At 34.9% G+C, this 26,737-nt stretch overlaps 1 protein-coding gene across 19 annotated transcripts in view; it reads right to left on the minus strand.

Moving 5' to 3' along the window:
- Window positions 1-615: 615 nt before the first annotated feature.
- LOC113198412 (sodium channel protein type 3 subunit alpha) overlaps window positions 616-26,737 on the minus strand; it is a 78,003-nt gene continuing 51,881 nt past the window's right edge. For 15 of the 19 annotated variants that reach the window (XM_026411130.2, XM_026411128.2, XM_026411122.2 and 12 more), the window contains 10 exons: window positions 19,872-19,992; window positions 18,609-18,763; window positions 17,762-17,935; window positions 10,930-11,052; window positions 8,047-8,319; window positions 7,133-7,186; window positions 6,165-6,302; window positions 4,622-4,726; window positions 2,696-2,966; window positions 616-1,847 (listed from right to left, as the gene is read on the minus strand). In XM_026411130.2, coding sequence (XP_026266915.2) covers window positions 652-1,847; window positions 2,696-2,966; window positions 4,622-4,726; window positions 6,165-6,302; window positions 7,133-7,186; window positions 8,047-8,319; window positions 10,930-11,052; window positions 17,762-17,935; window positions 18,609-18,763; window positions 19,872-19,992 — 2,610 coding nt within the window. In that variant the 3' untranslated portion in view covers window positions 616-651. The remainder of the gene's footprint in view (window positions 1,848-2,695; window positions 2,967-4,621; window positions 4,727-6,164; window positions 6,303-7,132; window positions 7,187-8,046; window positions 8,320-10,929; window positions 11,053-17,761; window positions 17,936-18,608; window positions 18,764-19,871; window positions 19,993-26,737) is intronic. The other 4 variants (XM_026411125.2, XM_026411126.2, XM_077798604.1 and 1 more) reach the window with 2 other exon arrangements.

A 26,737-nucleotide genomic window follows, 5' to 3' on the forward strand; every position in this document is an offset into this window, starting at 1 on the left:
ATTTTGAGACAGGGTTTCACTAAGTTGCCTAGAACCTCGCTACATGCTGAGGTTAGTCTTGAACTTGTGATCCTCCTGCTTCAGCCTCCCCCAGTCACTGGGAATACAGGCATGTGCCACCACGCCCAGCTCAGGCAAAATATTTTTGTCTGATTATTTAAAAGACTTATGGAGTAGGAACACAGAGCTCTTATATAATTTTCCCTCAACATAAACCTCATTTACAAAAATAGTGACATAATATTATGAATAAACTATGAATCAAGGACCAGGGAAATCCACTAGAACAAATTTTGTAAAAATATGGCAGATATGGAAGTTAAAAATAGAGCAGATGCGAGTACTGTACTAAAGGTGTTTGGTGTAGTCACAACGATCACTTTGCACAGCTTTCCCTGTGGTCTAGGTAGCCATTGAGTCCTCCTCAGCAGTGTCAGCTGGTAATGAAGCAGCAACCTCTTGTCAATGTGGATACCCTGTCTCACAGAGTTGCAGTGACAGAGAGGTCACTGTCGTGTATAGGCACTGACCATGAGTATTTGTTACAACAGTCAGTTTGGCAAGGACCTCCTCTGGAGTCCAGTTGACACACACACTATACCTTCATAGGCTGTAAACAATTGATTACAAAGATAATGCTTTGTTTCTTTTTTACTTTTGATTTTCTCTGACCTCTTTCCCTTTGCTTTCTTTTTCTGGCTTGTCTTTCTCAAACTTTTCTTTGTCTGGTTTTGTAACGCTATCATAGGAAGGAGGGGAAGTGGTAGAGGAACTTCCATCTGTTTTCTCTGGGGTGGAATTCCCATTTAATTTGTCAATAATCATGCCTTCTTTTATAGGTAAGTCAATCCTCCCTTTGATTGTTTCTTTGTTATATGTACTTGATATGTTTTTTAACCTTTGCTTTAAAAGATAGCATCTGAAATTACGCTGAATGATAGCAGCCGACACCTCCTCTTGCTTGCGCTTCAAAGTGGTAGTGATAGGCTCGTAAGAGACTTTGGAGGGGTTCGATGCCATGAACCTATCTTCCATCTGTATTCGAAGGGCATCCATCTCTCCACTCTCACCCAAAACACGCTTTGTAAAAGCAAATAAAATGTCGAGGCAATGGATCCGGTCTCCACTGACCATCGGCAGGTCCATAGCAATGAGCTGGACTTTGTTTGGTTTTGCTATGAGAAGAGGAGGATCCAAGGCAGCTGCAAAATCAGAGAGCTTGGCGAACTCTATGAACTGGGTTGCATCAGGATCAAACTTCTCCCAAACCTCATAGAACATCTCAAAGTCATCTTCACTCAGGGGCTCTGCACTTTCTTCAGTAGCAACACTGAAGTTCTCCAGGATGACAGCGATGTACATGTTCACCACAACCAGAAAGGATATGATGATGTAACTGACAAAAAAGAAAATCCCAACAGAGGGGTTCCCACAGTCTCCCTTAACTGAGCTTCCAGGGTGAATTGCGTCAGGGTCACAGTCAGGTGGGGCACTATTGAGAATAGGTGCCAGCAATCCATCCCAGCCAGCAGAGGTGGTGATTTGGAACAGGCAGATCATGCTGTTGCCAAAGGTCTCAAAGTTGAACATGTCATCGATTCCAGCTTCCTTCTTAACATAGGCAAAGTTAGACATTCCAAAGATGGCATAGATGAACATGACCAGGAAGAGCAGGAGGCCGATGTTAAACAAGGCAGGAAGGGACATCATCAAAGCAAAGAGCAGTGTGCGGATTCCCTTAGCCCCTTTGATCAGGCGTAGGATTCGGCCAATCCTGGCAAGACGGATCACTCGGAACAAGGTTGGGGACACAAAATATTTTTCTATCAGCTCAGCAAGAAACATTCCTGTGTAAAAATACAGAATAGAGCTAAATAGTGAATATATTGTGCTTATATGGTTGTCTTATCTCTGTGTAGTCTGCGAAAACAACAGAATGTAAACCTTTACTAAATAATTGTATACTCTTGGATTTTAGCAATTAAATAGTACAATGATTGTAGAATATCACAAACCAATATAGACTTTTGAAAATTTTAAGATAATCTCAGATATTATCATGGCAATTTAAGATCATATATCCCAAATTTCTATGAATGCTTATCCCCACAAATCAACTGTGGAAATTTCAAAGACTACTTATGAAATTCTAAATACATCTGTTTTCTATTTTTTAATGACATTCTTTAGTGAGAGGAAAATGAACACTATTTGATACAAATTTTCTAAATTTATTGTTCTATGATACCATATCTTCTCTTTTCTCTTGTTAAAACTCAATCCTTCTTTCAAGAGAAGTCTCAGATGTCATCACTCATTCTTTTGGAAAACTGTTAACTCCTCTGAGCAGTGCTGGTCATTTCTTCAGCTTTTTATGGTATAACTCTATTCTATTTTGATGACTTTTCAGAGACTCTTCCCTCAGTCTGTGATTTTTGTTTAAGACTATGTGAATATGATGACTTTTGTTTCCTACCCTCCCCACCCATCCCCTATTCAGTATTTCTAACATGATTCTAACTATCAGCTTTGTCCATACACCCAGATTTCAGAGTTTTCATTCAGATTCGTTAGCACTGAACTTGAGATCTACATAATCAATTTTTCTCACACCTAATTTCCCTGTTAAGCAGCTGCTAGGACTTGGGGGAACTGTTTCACTGTAACTGTACCTCTGTAATTAAAATGTTCTTACCGACAATGGAGAGAATCACTACTACAAAATCAAAGATGTTCCAGCCTATGGTGAAGTAGTAGTATCTGAGGGAGATGAGCTTCAGCACAAACTCCCCAGTGAACAGGACAATGAACACGAGGTTGATTCGGGACAGAACTAGAGTCATGTATTTGCTCTGGTCATCAGTTTCTACCATCATGGTGACCATGTTGAGGCAGATGAGGATCATGATGCTGATATCAAAGACCTGTCTGGTTACAAAATCAAACACCATTCCCTGGAATTTGTTCTAGAAAGAGAGAAGGGAGAGGAGGTTAATGTATGTATTTTATAAATAATGATCCATTAAAATTATAGAGAAAACTCTTTCCACATATGGTTATGAGATGTGTATCTACTCACATTACCCTAAACACTTTGTGCTCCATTGTTCTTCTTATTAATATTGATCTATCTACCACATGACCCCCACATTTGGTTTATTTCTACATTTAGAACACATGGAGAGAAAAAGATGACTAGACATAAAAGAGTGGCAATTGGCTGGCAGTATGTATAGACTTTGCTTGAGTCTAATAATTATGATGATTTTTATAAAAAAAAATGGCAACTAGTAATAAGAACTTAGAAATTAGGTTAATATCGACAGATTTTTATATAGATAGACACCCTAGGTCATTTATCAACATTTTAGGGATTTTCAGTGAAACCTTTTTTACTTCTTCAAAATAAGTCAGTCACTTTTCCATACTATTCTTCTTTTTCCCATTTCGTGTTTCTATGTGTTTGTTAATTCATTTCTTTTTCTTTTCATCTGTCTTTGTTTTTGCCTGTGCCTCAGTAAACCTACATGACAAAAAATTTTGTTTTTGTCTAATTTACAGTCATTTTAGGAAGTACATCCTTTGGAATAGTCCTATTTTAACATTGTAGTTAAATACAACTTTACTACTTAAAGAAGTTTTTTATGATGTTGAATAAAAACATAAAATTATATGGCTTACTAAAAAACAAAGGTCATGAACTGACTTGCTTCGAAATTTAAATGAGTTTCAGTAAAGTAGGTTCACTCCCTTCTGTGTACAGTATTCTACGTCCCTTTGTCTCCTACTTAACACCTCTGAGCTCCAATGACTCTTTTTTCTGACATTTTTATTGGTGCATTATATTTATATATACTAATAGGATTTGTTTTTACATACTTGTACATGCATACATTATCCAATTACTATTAAAAAGTATTATAAAGCAAAATCACTTATAGGATTCATGAGATCTTGCAAAGTCCCAATTCTGGAAATCACATTTTGTGACCTGGGATACAATAATTATCTTCTTTGAGCCTCAGTTTCCTTATTTGTTACCAATCTTAGAGGATAGATGAGTTAGAATACAGTTCTGCCAACATAACTTATCATTATGACATTCCATTATCATGAAGCTCTAGCATATGCATTATGAATAAGCTTTTTTCTTTTTTGGTGTATGTAGTGAAACAACAAACAACTTGGATGGCATTCTTCCATTCTAAATAGGGTAGGAATATATTCTAGTCTTAAGAATGCAAGAACCAAGAGCATAGAGGAAGGAGGCCTTGGCAGCTGGAAATCTCCACCTACTTAAGAGGATGTGAGAGTACCACTTAAGATCAGATGAACAGCAAGCCAGATGGGTTGGTGGCAGCAGAAGGATGAACCTTGCTTTGAAATCAATTAGTGGGAACCCTGATCTGGAGATTTTCAATTTGTAAAAGGTAAAGAATATTATCTCACTTTAAGAACTTGGAAGTTGTTATTGAGTATAGCAGTTGAAGTTTGCACACAATATAAACTTCATAATTAGGTCTATACATTGGTGACATCACCCAAAAGTTCTGATTCTGAGCACTACTCAATTAGATTATATGGAAACTTTGAAATCGCAAAGATTATGAATAATTCTCACTGAAGGCCGAGGAATGGGTTTCTGAGGTTTCTTGGATCCAAGTTTCTTCATTGCATTGTAATATTTTTTCTGTTCCTCTGTCATAAAGATATCTTGACCTCCAAAGTAAAGACATAGTACAAAACTGGTTACAATCCCAACATGTGTTACAACAGCACCTTTACGAAAATATTTCCAAGTCTTCCTTTAATTTTTTCTCAGTTTAAAAAAGATATTATTCTACTACATCTAGAATCTTTCTGCTTCTCATATTTATGATAAATTTGGAATACTTTAATATTATGCAAAACCCATAAGCAAACAAAATTCTGATTAGCACAGGGACCTAACTGATTATGTTGTTTAGAAGGAGGCTTAAGGATCTGAAATATATCTTCATGAAACAAAGTATGTTTTATTAGTCCATTTCACTACTGACAGGTTCGCTGCCGTATTCAACAATTTGTTTTGAACTCTTTTTGTGTGCTGAGCTGTGTACTGGCTATTAGTATTCCATAGATATACAAGACACAGTGAGGGCATTCATGGAACATGCCTGTCATCACATTATCTGGGGGAGGCTGAGGCAGGAGAATAACAAGTTCAAAGCCAGCCTCAGCAAATTAGTGAGATCTTGAGCAACTTAATGAGACCCTGTCTCAAACTGAAATACAAAAACCAGTTGGGAATGTGACTTAGTGGTTAAGCACTCCTTGGTCAATTCTTGGTACTTAAAAAAAAAAAAAAAAAAGACACAGTGTCTTGTATTTGACCAGGGAAGGAAACTGAAAACATAGAGGAAAACTGCATAGTGATTTGGGGAAAAAATTGTTCCGCAGAGTCAATAATAAATTCTGAGACAGGCTTTACATAGAAGGGTGCCCTAAACTAGGCCTTAAAGGATGAGTAAGAGTTTGCTGTACAAAACACCCCAGGAAGAGAAAATATCACAGGTAAAGTCATGGAGATACAAGGGCATGGCTTGCTCAGAAAAGGTCAGTGAAAATCAGCTGTGTGTGGGGCTGGGGATGTGGCTCAAGTGGTAGCGCGCTCGCCTGGCATGCGTGCGGCCTGGGTTCGATCCTCTGCACCACATACCAACAAAGATGTTGTGTCCGCCAAATACTAAAAAATAAATATTAAAATTCTCTCTCTCACTCTTTCTAAAAAAAGAAAAAAGAAAATCAGCTGTGTAGCAACTTCTTGTGGCATTAGCTGGTAGGTGGGGAGTGACTGGGTAGCAGAGTAGTAGCTACAGAGAACGAGATGTGGGAGAAGATGAGGCCAGAAAAATGGGTGGAGGCAATTCCTAAAAGCCTCCACAAGACAAATGGGAGATCCAAGGATGTTCTGCATCAGTGGTCACGCTTTTGGGTAAGAAAGACACCACAGCAGCTCTGAAATGGAGGGGAGCCACTGATTGGGGCAGTAGCTTAGCTGACCATGCAGTATACTGAAAGTAATACAACACAGTCATCTGAGGCAGTCATGGCTGTGGGTATCCTGGTTACTTGGTGATAGAACAGACAGAAACTCAGAACGGCAAAAGCTGGGAAATACTTATCTTCTTTTTCTGCTGGTTGAAGTTATCTATGATGACACCAATGAATAGATTCAGAGTGAAGAAAGATCCAAAGATGATGAATATGACAAAGTATAAATACATATAAAGATTTTCTTCATATACAGGTTGAAGTTTAACCTAAATAATATTGAAAATATTAAAATATTGAATGATTAAAGTAGATTAATAATGTAGTGAGGGTTTTTACTGAATATAGAGCTACTTTTACCTTATCTTAAGATACTATTTTAGAAAAACAATTCTTTTTTTTCAAATTAGCATGAAAATTTTCCAATTTTACAGTTTTCTTGAATCTTTTTCCCCACTGTGTCTTACACAATGTAACATATCTTTATGTAACATATTTTTTTAGCATAAATAACAATGATATAAATAGGGCAAACATTTTGAGCCTGTTATTGGTCTTATCATAATGTTTGGCAATCTTTTCAGTGTGGTTTTGGAAATGCTGCTTCTTTCAAATATACCTTTAATAGAACATTGACTTCTAAGAGGGAAATACAGCATGAACAGTTATGTTCTGAGGAGTTGTTTTTATTTCTATTTTCGAAATTGCATTTTCCTGAAACTTGCTTGCTTTTCTGTATCATAATATTCTTGGAAGTTGCTTCACAGGCTGGTTTATCATATACTCTCCAGGGACAGGGAGAGACGATCACTGCTGAGTAGAGGAGTCTCTCTTACAGGACTGATCTGATGTCTCATAATCCATGCAGTTAGATATCCTTTTATTACAGATATGTATTATATATTAGACATAGATTAACCAAATTATCATCCAATCAACCATCATAGTATACTGGCTTTAAGAGTCCATTTCCACATATAATAATAAATATTCTAATTTTATATAACATACAATTTTGGGTCTCTCAATTGAATTATCAACAATAGTCACTATGGAACATCTAGCAGCTATTAACAAATAGTATTTGAGTAACACTTACATCTCGTGAATCAACAGCTGCATACATAATGTCCATCCAGCCTTTAAACGTGGCCTGTAAACAAAATATATTTGAATTTCACATAAAAACCTCATCCAAGACTATGGCATCATACCAGATGAAGATCTGAAAATATTGTTGCAAATAAATTTTGGCATGATATGAATTTTTCTATGAAGAGATTGGAGTGAATGGAATAAAAAAATTAAATGGAAAAAGATTGGTATTTAGAGCTTTGAGCTTTGAACTTGTTTTCTTTATTTCTCTTAGAAGATGTTCTAATTTTTTTCTGTAATAAAATTTAGCTAGAGACTAGAATTTAGCTAGATGGATGAAAATTTCATCTCAGTCTCACATCCTTTTCTTACCAAAGAGTAAGCTTTATGATTCAAACCCATGGTTTAAACAAAACTCAAGTTTTACTAATCATTGGTTAGATAATATACTACCATCTAAGTAAAAGAAAATTAAACAGTACACTATTTTGAAATCCATCCCATAACATTTATATTTCCTCACACGACACAATCACATTTATTTAGACATTGCTACAATAAATTATCTGGTTAATAATTTGTATATTTAAATTATCACTACTACAATTTATAGATTATCATTTTAATACTAAATTTCTCTTTTGACAATGATTGCTAAAAAAACTAAAAATGAAAGTAGTGCTCAATAGCAAAAAAAAAGGAAGAAGAAATATGAAATTATGCTCAAACATTCTAAAGGTTGCAGACTAGGAATATAATAAACAACAGCAACATCTTTAGAGTCAACTTAATATTATACGTGTTATCATCTACTTTCCACTGTCAAATATTGATCACTCAAATGAAGAACGTTAGAGAGATGATCTTACTTGAAACATGTTGAAAATGTAGTCAAAACTCATACGGTATATCACTTACCACCTGAAGCAAGGCAAGATAGCCAGCGCCAACATTGTCAAAGTTTACTTTCACGTTTTTCCACCTAGCTTGCTTGCCAAGAGCTTGACAATCACTCAAATTGTTGACTTCACTAACTTCAAACATGTTGCCTGTTGTCATGTTAACACAGTGGTAGAACTTGCCAGCAAACAGATTCACACCCATGATGCTAAAGATCAGCCAGAAGATGAGACAGACCAGCAGCACATTCATGATTGAGGGAATGGCTCCCACCAGAGCATTCACCACCACCTAGAAAGGGAAACAAGAAGACCATTTACAAATGTTCAAAGTGGAAACGTTCCTTTCGTTTATGTATTTAGTATTATAGGATATTTTGAAAGGAGTTAAGTAACAACTTAGGTGAATTATTACTTTAGGTTTAAAACAGTGACACAACTAAAGGGCTAAGAATTTAAGGGAAGCAAACTGTACCAAAATATGAAAAGAAACAAACAAAAATCCGATACAGTAAGATGGAGTCAGAAAATGTGTGGTAGCGAAAAAGGAGGAAAAGGTGCATCAAATGTCAATAGAAGAAATAATCATCTTTTAGCAATACATTTTTAATTATCCAGAATATTAAATACTGAATAATGATTTGGACAAAAATGAGCAAACAAACCCTTTACAAATAAACATGTCTTAAATCTTTATCCTCGTATCAGTAACATTTAATGACTATGAAGAATAAAGTTAGGAATTTACAAGGTCCTTTTATTTCCTATTGGCAAATCTCCATTTAAAAAACATATCAAATTAGGAAAGGAGGTGAGATATCTGTAGACACAAACGTATTGCACACATGTCCCCATTAGTCTTCCACGGTCTTCTAAATGGTCACTTCAGGGCACAAACTTTTTCATCAGACCAAGCTGACTGATTTTATGAAAGGGAAATTCAATTACCTTTCACCTCGTTAAATTCTGAAGAGGTTAAGATATATTTTGAAATCTCTAGAGCACTCAAAAGTAACTTTTCTTATCTAATTTAATCTAGTTCAAATTGGACTATTTTGTTTAGCATTTATGTTGAATGAAGCTATTATTTGATTAAAAATACTATAGACATTTTAGACATAAATATCAAAGAATTTAAAACTGACATAAAACTCTGAAATGTAAAATTGTAAAAATTTCCTGTACTAATTGAATTTAATTTCTCTCTGAAATTAAGCCATATATACTATGCATACTATGTTACGTTTCTTACTAAAATTTGTGTAAAATAACCTGCATGCCTCTACAAATTCTACTATCTTAAAAAAAGACTATGATACGTTTATTTGAATATTGGAATGGTAATTCTTCCATATAAGTGAATTAAAATGTTAATGAAATGATTTTTATATTGCAGCATATTTATTTGTTTTCAATTTTTTCAATTGCCACCTCCCTTCTGAAATGAACTATTGATATGAAAACAGAAGAGGGCCTAAGTCTTTCTTATCAGTAATAGTACACGTTTGTTTGATAAATGGGAAATTGTATGATAATTTATGAATTTGTGAACAGTAGCAATGAAATAAAATTAAAAACCAAGTATTTTTTGCTTGCAATGCTTTTGGAGATTCTGCAGAGTGGTTTCATTCTCTAGGATGAATAAATTTTGTAGTCAAGCTGAAGCATTTTTATTGCCCCAAATAAACCACCTCCTAACATAAAAGTCTTGTGGCCTTGAAGAAATTTAATATCTGTGTGCATTTGCAAACCAGATTAAACAAAGCTGGCCTTTGTGCCAAAGAGTACTGAGTGGGGTGTGGTAAGCGTGTACGTCATGTTTAGATGCATGATATCTAAAGTACTAAGGAAGAGAACTGAAAGGAAAATGAAAGTGCTATGGAAAAAGTGAACCTCCTTGAAAATGTTACTTAAAAGTGAGATCTATAAAACAAAGCCTGGGGTTGTTTGAAATACTTAGCAAATTAGCTTAACAACTTATTTTGGTGCTCAGAATATACAGATTTTGTTGGAGCCTACTGTTTATGTTGTTTTCTTGGATGTATAACAATTTTGGGGGGTTTTGGCAATTGAACCTAAGGGTGCTTGACCTCGGAACAACATCCTCAATTCCTTTAAAAAATTATTTGTTTATTTTTTTGAGACAGGGTCTCACTAAATTGCTAAAGGCCTTGCTAAACTGCTGAGACTGACCTTGACCTTGTCATCCTTCTGTCTCTGCCTTCCGAGTCACTGGAATTACAGACATGCACCACCATGCCCAGCATCAATTTTTATTACTAATGTTGATTCAAGAGTTAAAGTACACAAAAACCATTCTGCCTTTAATTCCTTACCAGTACCTTTTCCCCACCCCCCCAAAGGCCCAGACAGAAGCTTATTTAGGAAAGTAGATATATATTCAAGGGAGAATGGAGGCAATCTCAAGAGACAGAGGGCTTTGGAGGGAGAGTGAGGAGTATTCATTCAAGGGAAAATACAGGCTATCTCCATAAGAAGAGAAAACCTTACCAGTACTTGTTGAAGAAGCAAATTTAAATATTATGAAGGGTTAAAAAAACAAAAAACAAACAAAAAAACCCTCATAGGATGAATGTCAACAGTCAGCAGTCATTTTAAAGTGTGTAGGCAATGAAAAGAAATAACTGGCAGCACGAACTTTTTGGATGTTGTGGAAATGACATCCTTGAACTGTGATCCCAAACCTGGATTCTATCACAATTTTGAAAGGCCTAAACTAAACTTCAATTTCAAGAGGTTACACTTTGTGGTCACTAAGATTCATGCTGTCAAGTTTTGTAATTCTCTGATGTAAATATCAGAAGAGGATGGTAGTCCTCTGAATCTAAATGACTGACTACATGTAATTTTGATATGAATCTTAAAGAGCTTCTAGTCTTACCCTCATTCCTTCAAATCGAGATAAAGCTCTTAGAGGTCTTAAAGCTCTGAGTGTCCGGAGGGATTTGATGGCACCAAGTTCTGAGTAGCCAAGAGCAGTGGCTACCAAACTGACCAAAGAAACCTACAAAAGGAAAAAAAATATTAATTAGTCCACCAATAAATAAACTGTTGACTAAAGGCACAGGATGCTATGCTGAATGAAGGTTTAGACATACATCCTTTGCTTCTGCACCATGGGATCATTTTACCCACCAGCCTCATCCCCAACTACTGAGTATAATGAAACTTCAATACTTACCTACTCTTACAAACATTTGTAACCCCCTCCTGCTAGATATGTCACGCTGTAGATCTATGTATATGCCAAAGATTATTGAAAGCTTAGTTTAAAAGCCAGATCTTCCATGGATGGGTTCTTAGTATTGTTGATTAGCAATCATGTTTCTCTCCCAAAATTATGTAGCATCTGACTCTGCATTCTTGAGGTACTTACATATAATAGAGTCAATTGGTTAGATACCTTGTCTTCCCTTGCAGTCATGCAAACTTTTTATTATCTGGGATGAAACACTTTTTTACTTAACATGCCTAAAACTCTCTGACTGAACATACTTTAGTGGTTATGTATTGGATAAATAAATAAGGGGAAATTTTTACCTGAAAAAATTCTATCCAAATTATCTATTATACTTATGATGAGAATTAGTATCTATTATTTAGAGTGGTCATACACCTTTCTGATATTTATACATTTGTTAAATTGTACTTAAATATATGAAATATTAAAAATAAAAGAAGACATGTTCTTTTCAGGACAGGGGACTTTTTTGGTTTAATATTATTTCTTGATTACATGCACAAATTCCAAGAAGTAGGTATCACATTTGCATTAGTAAGTTGAGCACCACCCATCGAAAGAAAGAAAGAAAGAAAGAAAGAAAGAAAGAAAGAAAGAAAGAAAGAAAGAAAGGAAGGAAGGAAAGAAGGAAGGAAGGAAGGAAGGAAAGAAAGAAAGAAAGAAAGAAAGAAAGAAAGAAAGAAAGAAAGAAAGAAAGAAAGAAAGAAAGAAAGAAAGAAAGAAAGAAAGAAAAGTTCTGCTCAGGAACACATGGTATCAAGGGTGACACTAAAACTAGCACATGTTTTTTAAAGGCAAAAGGAACCACTTTCTCTTCATGGTTTAATTTAGAATGTATCTCACAGAATCCAACAGAATAAGAAATGACTTAAATATTGAACTTGATCAGTGGCAGAATAATTTATGGAGCTATTATTTCTGTCTTGGGTTTGCTGCTACAGAAGACAGGAAAGATTGGACAGGTTATTAAAGGACTTAGAGGTTTCTATGTTTTAGACTATGCTTCAGGAGACATTAACAGCTTTTTTATGTTCTTATAGGTACTGTTTGAAGACTTATTCCCTTTTCCCAACCAAGTCCTTTATTTAAGATAAGAGTTTTTGAAAGGAGGTGGGTGCAAACTTCTCAAGACTCGAAAGTAAGAAAGCTAATGCTTTGAAAGGAAAAGAAAGATCATGTCCAGAACCAATGGGTGCTAGAACTATAGGAAGACAGGCATTCAAAGGCTAGGAGGTACCATTTGCATTTCACTACCCTATACAGGAATGGGACTGTTAGAGAAGTGGACATTAATGAAACTGTGCTCCTTGGACTTTTATTTTGTTTTGTAGTGTTTTGGTACTAAGCATTGAACCCAGGAGTGTTCTACCACTGAGCTACAACTCCAACCCTTTTTATTATTTCTTTTGAGATGGTGTTTCGCTTATTTGCCCAGGTTGACTTTGAACTTGGGATTCTCTTGCTATCAGCCTCCAGAGCAACTGTGTTTATAGGTATGAGCCTGATAAAACATTTCTCCGTTTCCCCTTCTTCCTCTATACTGAGGACTAAACCCAGGGATGCTTTACCACTGATCTACATCACCAATTCTTTTTAATTTGAATAGTATCTTGCTAAATCACTGAGGCTGGCCTTGAATTTGAGATCCTCTTGCCTCAGCCGCCCTCCCAGGTTGATGGGATTATGAAATATGCACCACTGCACCCATCCAAAACAGTGTTTCTTTTAATGGATTTTATGGCTCAGAGAATAAAGTGCTGGAGTGGCAACCCTGATATAATGAGGATCAGCAGAACTTATTTTTCCCCTGAGCTACAATGTCCCAGAGTTTCTGAAACTTCCAAAGGTGAGACAATAAAAAAGTGTATGATATTGAACTTCCTGGCAAACCTGTGATGGAATTTGTAGCATATTTGATTTATTTAGGAAAATAAAGGGAATTTAAAAGAAATGTCTGATTCTCAGAATATTGATTATAGATTGATTTAATCAAGTAGCTTAAACATTCTGTGTGAATCATTTCTGATAAGATTATCATAATATTACCAATAATGTAAAAATTTTTCTGGTTTCCTTTTGACTTAAGTCAAATGTCATCTGTATAAGACAGAAACTCATTTTATTATTGGGTTAGCTAATTTAAACATATCAAGCCAATTTTGAAATGAGATACTTTAAATTTATTAGAAACAGGGGTAGATTCTTGCAAAAGTTTTAAAGATTTCAGCATACATACTTAAAGTCTGAAGCTAATGTTCTATACTGGTGAGGCACTCGACAAACTACAAATTGGTACAAAATCCAGCTTAAACACTAGATATACTAACTTGGGCAAGCAACTTAACTTTTCATTGCCTCAGCTTCCCCATTTGCAAGTGAGAATAATTACTATTTCCATTTCATAGAACTCTGAAGATTAAATGAGTTAGCATATGTTAAGTGCTTTCAGTAGCACCTGTATACAGTACTAAATCAGGGTTAGGGATTTTCATCCCCACAATAAGGGCTTAAAATGTTCTAGATAATACATTGTGCTACTACCACAACAATCTAGCTTCATTATTGTGGATGTCAGGATGTCAAGAATTAAGGCAGGAACCACTAGATTCCAGAGGTTGCTGGCAGTTGGAAATCCACATTAGGATCAGAAAGTGTCCCTATTCTTCTGCTCTTCACATCAACGAAACAGCTGACAGGAATCTAAGGAGCCCTTGAACGGGCAGGGAAGAGTTCCCCAGCAACCTGTAGCCAAGCATCTCTTGTCTGTCACACCACCCAGCTGTGCTGTATATAAAGTGGAACAGGGGAGTGTAATAAATATTTCCTGCTGGTTGAGTATGGAGTTTGTTTTGGATACATCAGCATCTTAGGACAGTTCAAAAACCAAATTTAAAGTTATTATGAGAGATGCACAGATTAATTTTCTGAAAAATGACACTTAAGTAAAACTTGATAAGGATCACAAGAATTTTGATTGTTTCCAACCAATTTCAATTAAATATTAATTAAATCATGTATTTAGTTCACTCTATGGCCAGTACCTATGGTATATAGTTTGCAGAATTCTAAAATAGTTCCATATATTTGTGGTTTTACAAAAATAATACCTTTTTGATTTGGGGATAATAAAAAAAAGAATTATACAGACACAGTAAAAGTAGTCCACCTAGTATGATATTATGGCAGAGGAATGGAGTCCTTCTGAGGTCCTTCTGGACTCCAAACTGATCTACTGTACTTGTCATTCACTCCTTTGTCTCTATTTTCTCCTCTATCTTTCCAACACCATTCTATTCCCCTCACTTCTGTGAAACATCTCTCATCCATGTTCTCCCTTTTGCCAAATCCAAGTGACCTTCCTGCAGCCTTTGAAAACAAGTTCTCCCTTCCTTTGATAAAATCTTCTCTGAGATTCTGTGACACCATGCACTCAAGTACGACTTCTCAGTCGAATTTACTATCTCTTTCTTCTTTGCCTGACTTCTAAGTGTTAAGGTGCCTCACAGTTTGGTTCTGGATGTCCTTGTTCATCTACATTCTCTATCTAGGAGGGCTAAAACAGATTCCATTTCTTTGACTTTCACTCATGTTTCATCACACACAAGCGCACCAGTTTCCTTTCTGTCTCTTGAATGTCATCAGCTCCTCCCTACTCCAGAACCAATGGATTTTACGATCCCCTCTTCCTAACTCCTCTTCATTGACACCTTGAGGACAAAATCTGACTTTGTGCTCCTGTTCCCCACACTATGATCACCTCCTATCCCACCACCCTATTTTATTTCTAATTTTTTAATCTATTTTTTTTTAGTTATAGTTAGACACAATACCTTTATTTTATTTATTTTTATGTGGTGCTGAGGATTAAACCCAAGGCCTCACACATGCTAGGCAAACACTTTTACCACTGAGCCACAATCCCAGTCAAGTAATCTGATTTTTAGGTTTTATTTATTTACACTTTTGCTCTTTGCTTCCTCCACTTCCTGCCCCATAGAGCCTAAGCTCTAATAGAGAGCTTGACCCATCATCTTCATATCTCCTCTGTCTGGAAAAGAATATGGTGCTTATTATTAGGCACCAGTCATGTCTACTGAACACATGAATGAATTTTAGGATATGAGAAAGAGTATACGGCAATCTAATTTTACCTTGTAGGGGATTAAAGGGGTTACATTGTTTACATAGACACCTGTCTCAAGTATATATATATGTGTATATATATATATATATATATATACACATACACACATATATATAATATATATAATATATAATATACACATATGTAATATGTGTATATTATATATTATAAACTGATTTCTTATGAACTCAAAGGTTAAATATATTTTGGTTATACAAGCTAGAGACAGTGCATATAATATATAATATTATATCTGTGGATATTATATATATTATATATTATATATTATATATTATATATTATATATGTGTATGTATGTATATATACACATATATAATATATAATATACATGTATATACATTTTTTTTAATATTCTGGGAACTGAGCTTGGGCACTTGACCACTGAGCCACATCCCAACCCTATTTTATATTTTATTAAGAGACAGATCTCACTGAGTTACTTAGTTCCTCACCATTGCTGAGGCTGGCTTTGAACTTGGGATCCTCCTGTCAGCCTTTCAATCCACTGGGATTATAGGCGTGCACTACTGCACCTGGCTTTTTTTTTTTTTTTAATGCATTTAAAGGAATTTTTGTTGTTGGTAGTGATTCATTTTAGTTTTTTGTGGTTATTGGGTTTAGTTCCAACAATGTACCCTATGGATTATGAAGCTATTTTAAGATATTGTACTTGTACTTTTAAAACCTTCATGTTTACTTTTTTTCTGAGAGATTCTATCACATTTTAAAATCTTCAAACATGATCTACATACATGACAAAATTTTGAGTAGAGGGGATTATTGAACATACTTGGTGTTCTCTTATTTCAGAGAGAAGATGATTATACATGCTAAATCCAAAGCCAGTATCATTCTCTCTCTCTCTCTCTCTCTCTCTCTCTCTCTCTCACACACACACACACACACACACACACACACACACACACGTCCTCCATTATTTGCCTAAAATGTTTAGAGTGGATCAGTTAAACTGGAAATCTATTGGAGAAAAAGGAAATCTGAATTGAGAATTAGGAAACATGGACACTAGTGTCAGCTTTATTAAGCAGTTGTGTTATTTCAGGAAAATTATTTAAACTGAGGCTTCAGTTTCCTGATATCTAGAATAAAGGCTAGACACTCTTTAAAATTCATTCTAGCTACAAAATATGAGAATATTGAACTTTCCTTAATGGACAGCTTTTTGAGTCAATATTTAGATTCACCACAATTATTTATGAAAGGCCAGATATGGAAATTGGAGGTCATTTATGCTTTATTAAAAGTGATTTGGAAGTTGATTTATTATGAACTCAAAGGGTTAAATATATTTTGGTTATACAATCATGAGTGTAATATGTATGAGAGAAAAGAGTAGAATCGGATAGACCCAGACTTGTCAAAACTGATAAAAAGAATGAATGCACACATATGGCAGGCATTGATTCATATTGGCAAGTGTTAGAGCTAAAAATAAAGTGGTTTAGGATGGCTAGGAAACAGCTAGAGACAGTGCATGAGGCACCTTGCTCTGTTGGTAGACTGTGAAGCCTTGTGCAATGGAATATCCCCAACTACAAAGAAGCAGATGACTGTCATTTTGCACCAGCACTTCTCTATCATTTGGAATAATAAAAAAAACAGGTTGTAAATCAGGTAGATTCTATAATTGCCATGTTCCTATGATGACTAACCAACATAATCAGATTCAGAGCAGACACATACCTAACCCTTTGCATGGTAAATATCTGATTAGCTACTGGTATATCCAACTACTGATTTAAAAATGGAAACACATTTTGTTGTCTCTGTGGGTATGTGGCTGAAAAGAGACAGTAAATGGGTTAATTTAACATTATCTAGTCACATGTACTCTAATAAGGGCTTAGAGCTCAATTCCCACAATTAATGTCCCCAAATCTGTCTTGACTTTGCCTCCTGGAGATTTTTTTTAATTGAGCTGTTAATAAGCTAAGTGCTTAGATGTCAATTATCAGATTGTTTAAATGTCCTTTATCTTGAGGTCCTTAACTTTCAGGAGAAAAGGAAAAAGAGCTAGCTGTCATCTTGTGGTATACAACAACCTTCTCTGTTTTTTTTTTTTTTTTCTTTTTCTTACCACTGTCTACATTTTGGGGGATTTCCTCTACTTTTATCTGTGAGATATTCCTCGTTTTTAAATTTGTCATAATTTTAAAAACCTGTACAATTATGTCAGCATTAGTGAAAATAGTTTCTTAGTGCCAAGGTTTTAATCTTAGAAATATATGTGATGTCAAACTTGGGTCTTTTAAAAGTAATTTCATAATAATCATTCAGGATACTTACATCAACAATCAAGAAATCCAGCCAGCACCAGGCATTAGTGAAATACGTTTGAAATCCATAAGCTACCCATTTGAGAAGCATTTCCAGAATGAATATATAAGTAAAGACCTTGTCAGCATATTCTAGCATGGTTTTGATAGTCTTTCGCTGTTCAATATATATATCTTCAAAAGCCTGTGAAGCAAGAATACTTCGTTTTACCTTAAATTCTTGCAAAATTGCATAATTTAGTATGAAGCAATAATTTGTATTGGCTAACATCACAAAAGCATTGAACATCAGATAAACTCTAACAGGTAAAACTGAGATGATTTCATGTGGGCTTTTATTTCTGCTTCTCACACCAAAAGAATCTACTTCCATTACTGCTATAAACACATGCTTTTAGTGAGTAACATGAACTCACAAAATAACCTGAGGTTCTGTTAATAAGAGACAGAGGTGGCTTATTCCAACTTTACTTTTTTATGATTCCCTAAATAATCTAGCTTATATTGAAAGAATAAGTTGATTCGCTAATGAAAGCCAAAATATACTCTTAGTCCCTAATGTTAAAATTATTATTAGGGATAACTGGATGGTGTGTGCAACAGAATATCTCTAAATGGTTTATCCGTGAGGAAAACATCTGTTAGATAAACACCAGAGCAGAAATTTCATCTGGCTGATTCATGATTCTGATTTGTTTTGAATGGAATTTTGCATAATTAAGCCCTGGGTGTCTAGGTCTGCAAGGCACAGCTATTCCTCCACCTTTGACCCTTGAACACAGTCTATGCTCCTAGTATTTTTAGAAAACAAGCAAATTTACTAGAACCTGATTCTTGCCAATATGCTTTTCACTTACCAAAGCACCGCTACTGAGAAGTATCATGAAGACAATGAAAGTCTCAAACCAGTTGTGCTCAACAATGCTATAGCAGGTTTTCCGAAGATTCCACCAGATTTTTCCTTTGCCTTCTTCTGTGCTTACTTGACAAAAGGGAAACTTTTTAATACACCCTAAAAGAAAACATTAAACATAATAAGTAAAAAAAATATATTTTAATCTTAAATAATAACAAATAAACTTTTTGCTCACTCCCTACCCCAGTTTCAGTTCATTTCCTAGTAACAGTCAACATCCCTCCTTGTATATGAATCATTTATAGACTTATATATTCAGATAGCTACTTAGAATTCAAGAAAAAAGTTTACCCATATTACTTGACTAAAAATGGTTTCCTTCTTCAATACCCAACATGATCTCTTTGTCTTAAGGCCACTGAGGGAAATAGGGTTTTGGTATATTTCTCAGATTGGGCAAAACAACACATTAAAGATGTTTATTCATATTTTCATGTGATCCTGGATTCACTCCGTTTCTTCATGCATGGAAAATCCCACTGTCTTCCCAGGCATCAGCCCCTGTCAGTTTTCTCAAGCTAATTTAATTCAGCCTCAGTGCTTTTCTTTGTCACACCTAGGACTCATCTTGGCAGTCAGTATCTCTATTCCTTTGTCTTCTGCTTCCTAGATTTCATATTTTTTCTAACTTCTACCCACTGTTCTGCTCTAGCTCTGGACATCTACTCATCAGATTAAATTCAATCACAATAAATCAATAAGTATTGATTTGTATGCAAGACACTACGCTGGTTGCTGTGGGAACAAATATAGCTCACCCTGCCCAGATTCTAAAACACAGCTACATTCCCAAACAGCTCTGGTCAGAGCACGAATTGATGCATTTGAAACTATAGGGGATGAGATGTGATTATTGAGATATCTATAAGTTAGCCATTGCCAATGCATTCTGAAGGGACTGCCATATCAGTGACATGACATTGCAGAATGCCATTTATCTCACAGGGCCAGCTTTCTTACATCCTGGAGTGTGGGAACAACAATAATGACAAAATCTCATTTCACATCCTCTGATTTGTTCCGGCACAGTCTTTGCTATACTATACTCTAGAAATATAGATAAATGAGCTTCTTTTTTTTTTTTTTGGAAGAGAAGAGGAAAACAGAGATGAACATGACTTCAATATTTCTTTAAAAGATCTCCTTCAAATGAGATATATTCAGTCTCTCTAAGGAAGGAGAGGAGATGTGAGAGTTTGTTTACCTTCAGTAAAACAAGCTTCTGGTTTAAGGTCTTCCTCAGGTTCAATTTCAGCCTGTTCACCTTCACGGGGAGGAGCAACATCAACTGTGCTTCCTTCAGATGAGCTGGTTGCATTTAATTTCTGGAAACATAATCCAATTTCAAAGATATGAATTTTCTCCATTTTTACTCATCTAATTGGTAAATGCTCTGTTGGAGTGTCAAAAACTGATAATGGTTGCGTTTGATTCTACTAATACTACTGATAATTATTTAAAAATAGTTTAACATAATTGAAGTCCTACTATTCAAAACAATGTGACTACTGACCTAATTCAGACAAAAGGCAAGACAGAAAGAGAGAAAGAAAGACATAGGCTTTAATGTGGATGAATTGGTAAGGAAGGATAATATTGATTTACTTATTTTTTGATGTCACTTTTTATATAAATGCCACATTACATTACTTGCTAACATTAATCCTGTAGCCAAAACCAAGAAGAGTTTGATAAAAGTTTGGTATACTGACATCTACTAATGATTATATTAATTAAAATGTGTCAAATCAAATCACAACTTCCACCTCTTTAGATGGAAAATTTCAGTACTGTCCATGTTTCTGTAATTTTAGAAAGGAAGGGCAGCACATTAACATTAGTCACAGTCATTACATTTCAAATTTGAGCTATATTTTTCTCTGGCTTACATAATTTTCTCCTTACTTTACTAGTAGAAAATGATGGATCTCTCTCTCTCTCTCTCTCTCTCTCTCTCTCTCTCTCTCTCTTGAACTGCATAAATGAATTCAACACTTGCCAAAGAATTCTAAATTAAATGGAAATTTCTTCATAAATGGCATTGTCTAGGATCTGTATAGACTTTCATTAGAAGTCCATTTTGAATTCAACATTTGATCTGGCTGTGAATTTTTCCTTTAAATAAATCATTGTGACATGCCAAATGGCTAGAAGAGTCACTTTAATGTGACAAGAATAAATACCTAATGTTTTCTGAGATCACTTGGGAAGACATTATGAATGTGCAATGTTTTATAAAAACTGGCACAAAGACAGGACACACAGCCCAACTGAGGAAATGAGAAGGTTTTAAAATGAAAGAATAGCTCATGGACATGTTAATGGTTTCAAAGCCCCCAGCTAACTTCAGCAGCTAACTGTTAGGTCACTCTGTCCTAATCTTATGAAAGAGTTAATGTGTTATTTTTAAATGGCCAAATGAATCCCTAAACACAAGTCATACTGGAGAAAATCTGACTCAAAATTCTGATTTATTTAACACATAATGCCAATGTAGTCTATTATTTCAAATCAAAGTTGAAGGGTAACACCCAGATATACTTTCTGTGGTATGATTTTGAAGGTGACAATAACCATTTCCAAGTAAATATATTATGAAAATGACTTTTAAATCAAAATATGACTCCATAATACAGTCCTTCCTAGTCTGGAGTATGTTAAAAGGAGAAGTTCGGTCATCATTTTTGACTGATTGTTCTTAGGATTGTTATAAAATGAAAATTTTTTTTTTACCATTAAATTCCTCTGCACTTTAGAAACATGGGACAGTCAAGACCTACTTTATTCTCCTGGGATTTATCTGCTTTGTACAGCCAGAGTATCTTTATTCTTCTAGGAAAGGCCTAGGAAAGTTACTACTGGGTACAGTTGTAGTTACCACTGAGTGATCAAGAAGATACTGGATAATTGCTTGGTTGCAGTAACTAACTTCCCTCCCAACTTCACTGATAGTTTATCGGTTGGGAATTTTGGCTTTTGAGGAGCAACAGCAATAATATCTGCTGAATAAATAACACCGGTAAGAAATCAAGTTATTTGGAAGCTATTTATAAAAAGGTTCATGATTCATTTTCTTCCTCTGGGCTAATCCAAACTCAAAAATTTCTTCTGAACCTGGTCATGGTCCACATCCTTCTTGAAGTTTTTCTTTCTTGTATGATTTATCTGTGCTAAATTTTGCAGTACATGTAGTCCATTGTAATTCAGGCCTTGGACCAAATATTTATAACAAGTACACACACATATTATATATCAAAAGATCTGGCACATATGACCAATAGAATAGACACCAAATACTTATGTTAGGTTCACAAAGAGTTAATAAATGAATGCCTGAATGCATTTTTATATTACTTTTATGAAGAGAGTTAAAATGTTTAGATAATTTCATCTCTCCTTTTTGATAAAGTATAACTCAGTCATGACCGTAAGAGAAGTCTATGTAATTGTACTAGAAAATGAAATTTACTATTGAATAGAAATTATTTAATTAAAAATACTTTAATGTTAAAAACATATTTCCAAAATGCTTCTCTAAAACCTTGACATTCAATAAAAAATTAAGAAGGAATATAGTAATAAATATTATATACATATTCATACAAAAAATATACTCACCCTTCATTTTCCATTTTTATAATATAATTGGTAAGAGAACTGGCAATATAATGATGAAGTGTTTAATTTTTCAAATTATAATTGTCTATCATATAGTCTACAGTTACCTTATATTTTAAATATAGATAATTATCTAAAACAGTGCTTCATAGCACAAGTAACAAAAGCCACTAACTTGAATGTGATTGAATCAACTGTTTATCAAGGATGAACCTCTGAATGTATTTTGTTATTGATAGTCTGTAGATTTTAAACCTTTGTGAATGTGGCTAACATATTTGGATGTAAATAATCTTGATATCCTAAATAGCTTTGGAGGTTATGTATTCAGACATCCTAAAGTAGAGAGGAATGGTTTTCAGTTAATTCACTTCTATTTGCCTCTCATTATGAGGCACAACTTGTCTTTTGAAAAAGATTTTGCCCCCATTCTGTTCTTCTCCAAGAAGCAGAACCCATTTATACCGTGAATCATTTTGCTGTCATCCAGGAGGGTTTTTTCCCCCCTCCTAATTATAAGTATAGTTTTTTAAACTTAGGCTCTGGAAGGCTTTCCAAAGAAAATTTGGTGGCAGGAGAGTGGGGGGTAACGAGATATTGAACTAAAGGCTGGAAGATAGTAGACAAGAGGTCATTTCCCTAGTAAGGGTTCATGTGAGGCTTCCTTCCCCATAAAGGTTGACCTAGAGTCAACTCTTCTAAGATGGACAATTAGGCTCAGTGATGTTTTCCTCTCAGAAATGCTATTACATTGTTTTCTCAACTCCAAGGCTACATCAAGGGGGTGGGTACCGGAGATTGAACTCAGGGGCACTGGGCTACTGAGCCACATTCCCAGCCCTTTAGAGACAGGGTCTCACTGAGTTGCTTAGAGCCTTGCTTTTTGCTGAGGCTGGCTTTGAATTTGTAATCCTTCTGCCTCATCCTCCTGAGCTGCTGGGATGATGGGGTTGAACCATCATGCCCGACAAGGCTACATTTTTATGAGAGGAAGTATATATATTTAATCTATGAAATTATAAAAAAATACTAAACAATTTTAAAATAACAAAAGTGGTGAGTTTACCTGCATTAATAAATTAAAGCTTGAATTGAGTTCTTATTAAATTACATTAAATTGACCAATATACTGCTTACTATCCTTTAATCACTACATACATAAAAGTTTACTGTTGTATATTTAAGTTACTAATTTGAAAATTAATTAAGCATTTTTCATTCTTAACATTGATGTAATAGCAATCTATACTAATTCCACATATTTGTATAATCTAACCATGAACATTTTAGCATTCATACTCTAGTAGATGGTAGTTTGTTATAATCTTATTATAGCCACACCAAAAATGACTCCCAAATTTATTAAAAGCATGTAACTGATTTAAAAGCAAATAACTGATAATTAAGTATAGAGAATAACTTACTTTCTTTATATTGCCATACCTGTGAAACTATAATGACATAAAAAAGCAAAGAAACCTGAAATGAAATTTACCACATTAAAGAACTCAGTGACTAAACTGAATAATTAAAATTAATAGTTGTTTTGAAGTAGTTAAAATGTAATTGTTAATATAGGAATAAAAACAGAAAGCTTCCATATAAAACCACATAGTACAAGCCCAAACTTGTTTTCTTGTACTATTTTCTCCCTAAGCCTTCCAATATTTTATGGCATTTAAATGTTAGATTCCTCCATCCCTTGTAGAAACTCTTGAGTCTACAGAGGGATGATAATTTAGGCTCTACAAATGCACGCTGGAAAGCAGGTTTTGAGATGCAACATTCTCCAGGCCTAATTCAGCCACAGAAAACATGCCTGGCTGTAGCAGAAGCCCGGCGCAATGCTGTGGAAGCTGCACACTGATCCAAGAACCATGTTCTCAAAGACATGGTACCTGAATATGAAGTGTTCAAGAAGTATATCACCAGTACCATTCAGAGGAATGGGTTATTTCAACATTTAAAAAATGACAAGAATTCACAACCAAAAAGGCCATGAGACCATTTTTCCAACCTCTCATATCACATGACCTTGTATGGAAATTCCCCTTTACGATGAATATTACCCTTGATTTTTATCCAATTAAATAATGAAATTTAACTTTCAGAGATGGAAGAGAATGTTAGCAACTGGCCTACTTCCACTGAAATGCGCTCACATTTCATTTATTTTCAGTCAGCTCTTAAATGTTTGACTCTCACAAACTGCTGCATGATTCAAGAGACAAAGTAAAAGATTCAGCCATTACAGATTGCCTTTAAAAATCTAGCCATTTCTCTCAAACATTCTGGATTTTGTCTTACTAGTAGAAGAGGAAAGTCTTTTGATCACACATACTATCAGGGCCTTAGTCTGATCTTTGGATATGCATACCCATATCTTGACTTATCATATTTCACTTGAAAAATAGGCAGCCACCTATTGAAGCTGTTTGGTTGCCAGTCTAAGGCAGAAAGAAAATGGCTTATATTTTAATGGCTAATATTTTAATACTTGACCAATATCTCTTTTTTTCTGACCACTTGTCAACTGATTAAAAATATAAACTGCCACTATTTGGTTTTGTTTTGACACATGTTCACAGCACAACATCCTTAGTGCTGCTTTTGTTTAAAAATAGCTTGATAGGAACACAATATTTGAAACTGAAAATAATTACATTGTGCTTGAAGAGTAGGGTAAAAGAGCATTAATAGAAATGTGTTGTAAATGGCTATCCAGAAACCCCTCCCTGCCTCTCAGAAAGAACGTTTGGTGACACTGGCAGCATAATAGAGGAATGGAGAGCTCAAGTTGTCCTCCCTTTACTCTTCAAAGTCAAAAGAGCACCACGCCTTCCCCCAGAAGGGCATGTGCTCAGGACTTCAGTCCAGCATCTCACAGTTCCCATCAAAGCTTCAAAAAGGAGGGCATCCTGCAATGCATATGGTATAAACGACAATTTGCCAATACCATTTAAATCTAGTCTGCTTGTGTAAAAAAAAAAAATCAGATTTTCTTTAGTGAATACTAATGCTATCTTGCACCTAACACTAAGTCAATGTTAAATAAAATTTACATAAATGATTAGAAATTTTTTTTTATCAATTATTAATAATCTTATTTCTTAATTTGTTGTATTCTATAGCTAATTCTCCATTTCCCCAGGGAAAAGGAAAATATGTGCAAATTAAACCTAGAAACAACCCCAAACTCTAATTAGATATTCTTTGTACCAAAAGTCCTGGAAAAGTTCAATACTTCTGAAATTTTTACTTTTACTTTATAATTTTCCCTCCCAGAACCTGCACTTTGGCTGAGCTATGAACAGGAGAAAGTAGATTCTAGAAGCTTAACTAAAGGCTTAGTTAACCCACAAAGCTACAGTAATCTTGGGAGATGCCCTTAACTCCTAATGAAACTATAATTAATAATCAAAAGTAGTAAATTCTCCAAGTTTCTTTTTTGCCTGCTTGGTTTTGCGTAGAATATTGAGGAAGAAATTAACATACATAAGGAAAATTCCAAATAGAAAATGAGTACATTAAACCAATTACTTAATGATCAGGATGTAATGAATTTTTTCTTTCTATATCATGATATTTTCCTTCTTTAAATTACTTTACAAAGATCATTATGGTTTTACAGATACTCAAATCAACAACATTCCTAACCTACTGAAAATCCAAGATATGTGGTGTCCAAATGCATAAACAGACTATGGCCCTTATTCTCCAAAAACTCAATGTTTACCCTACTTTTTTTTTTATAGAGCCTTTCCCAAATACATGAAAGCAAGCATTTCCATCTGGAATATATGAATTAAAGATTATATACATGAATCTGAATATAATGATATGAAAATGGCAGTACTATCAGGACAAAAAACTGTGACTCATTTTAGTAATAAAATTTACTTATAAGGGCTGAATCATCAACAACAAAAAGGTTGTGGTCTTAATTTGATGAAATAAAAGCAGAGAAATAAAAAATGCATGCTCTCTTAAGTCTTTGATTATATTGAATCTTTAACATTCCTATCATGTTTTAAAATAGATATTATAAATCCTATGAGCATGCAATTATTGCTTTTAAAAGTCTAAAAGAGTAAACTGGAAAACTCATTAGCAGAACTAAATGTGATGTTGGGACTTCCCATCTTTCCTGACCATGCTGTGATGTCACACGCTTCAGCAGAGAGCAGCTGGGCGAGTCTAGCGCTTCCTTGCCACGGCAGGGGAAGGAACAGAGCCGAGAATCATGCAGGCCAGTCAAAATCATTTAGAAAGTGATTGTACATGTGCAACTTGCTTGGGTAACCTGGGTAAAAGTGGTGGCACGAGCCTCTGGCTGGTTAAAAAACACCAGAGCTGCGTTCCTGATGGCTCCAGCTTGATTTTACCCCTGTGAGAAGTAAGAATGGTAAGCAGTGAAGGTCACAGGATGACATTGCCAGACTGAATTTGGAA

Source organism: Urocitellus parryii, chromosome 1 (assembly GCF_045843805.1).
Source record: "Urocitellus parryii isolate mUroPar1 chromosome 1, mUroPar1.hap1, whole genome shotgun sequence".
Taxonomy (NCBI): domain Eukaryota; kingdom Metazoa; phylum Chordata; class Mammalia; order Rodentia; family Sciuridae; genus Urocitellus; species Urocitellus parryii.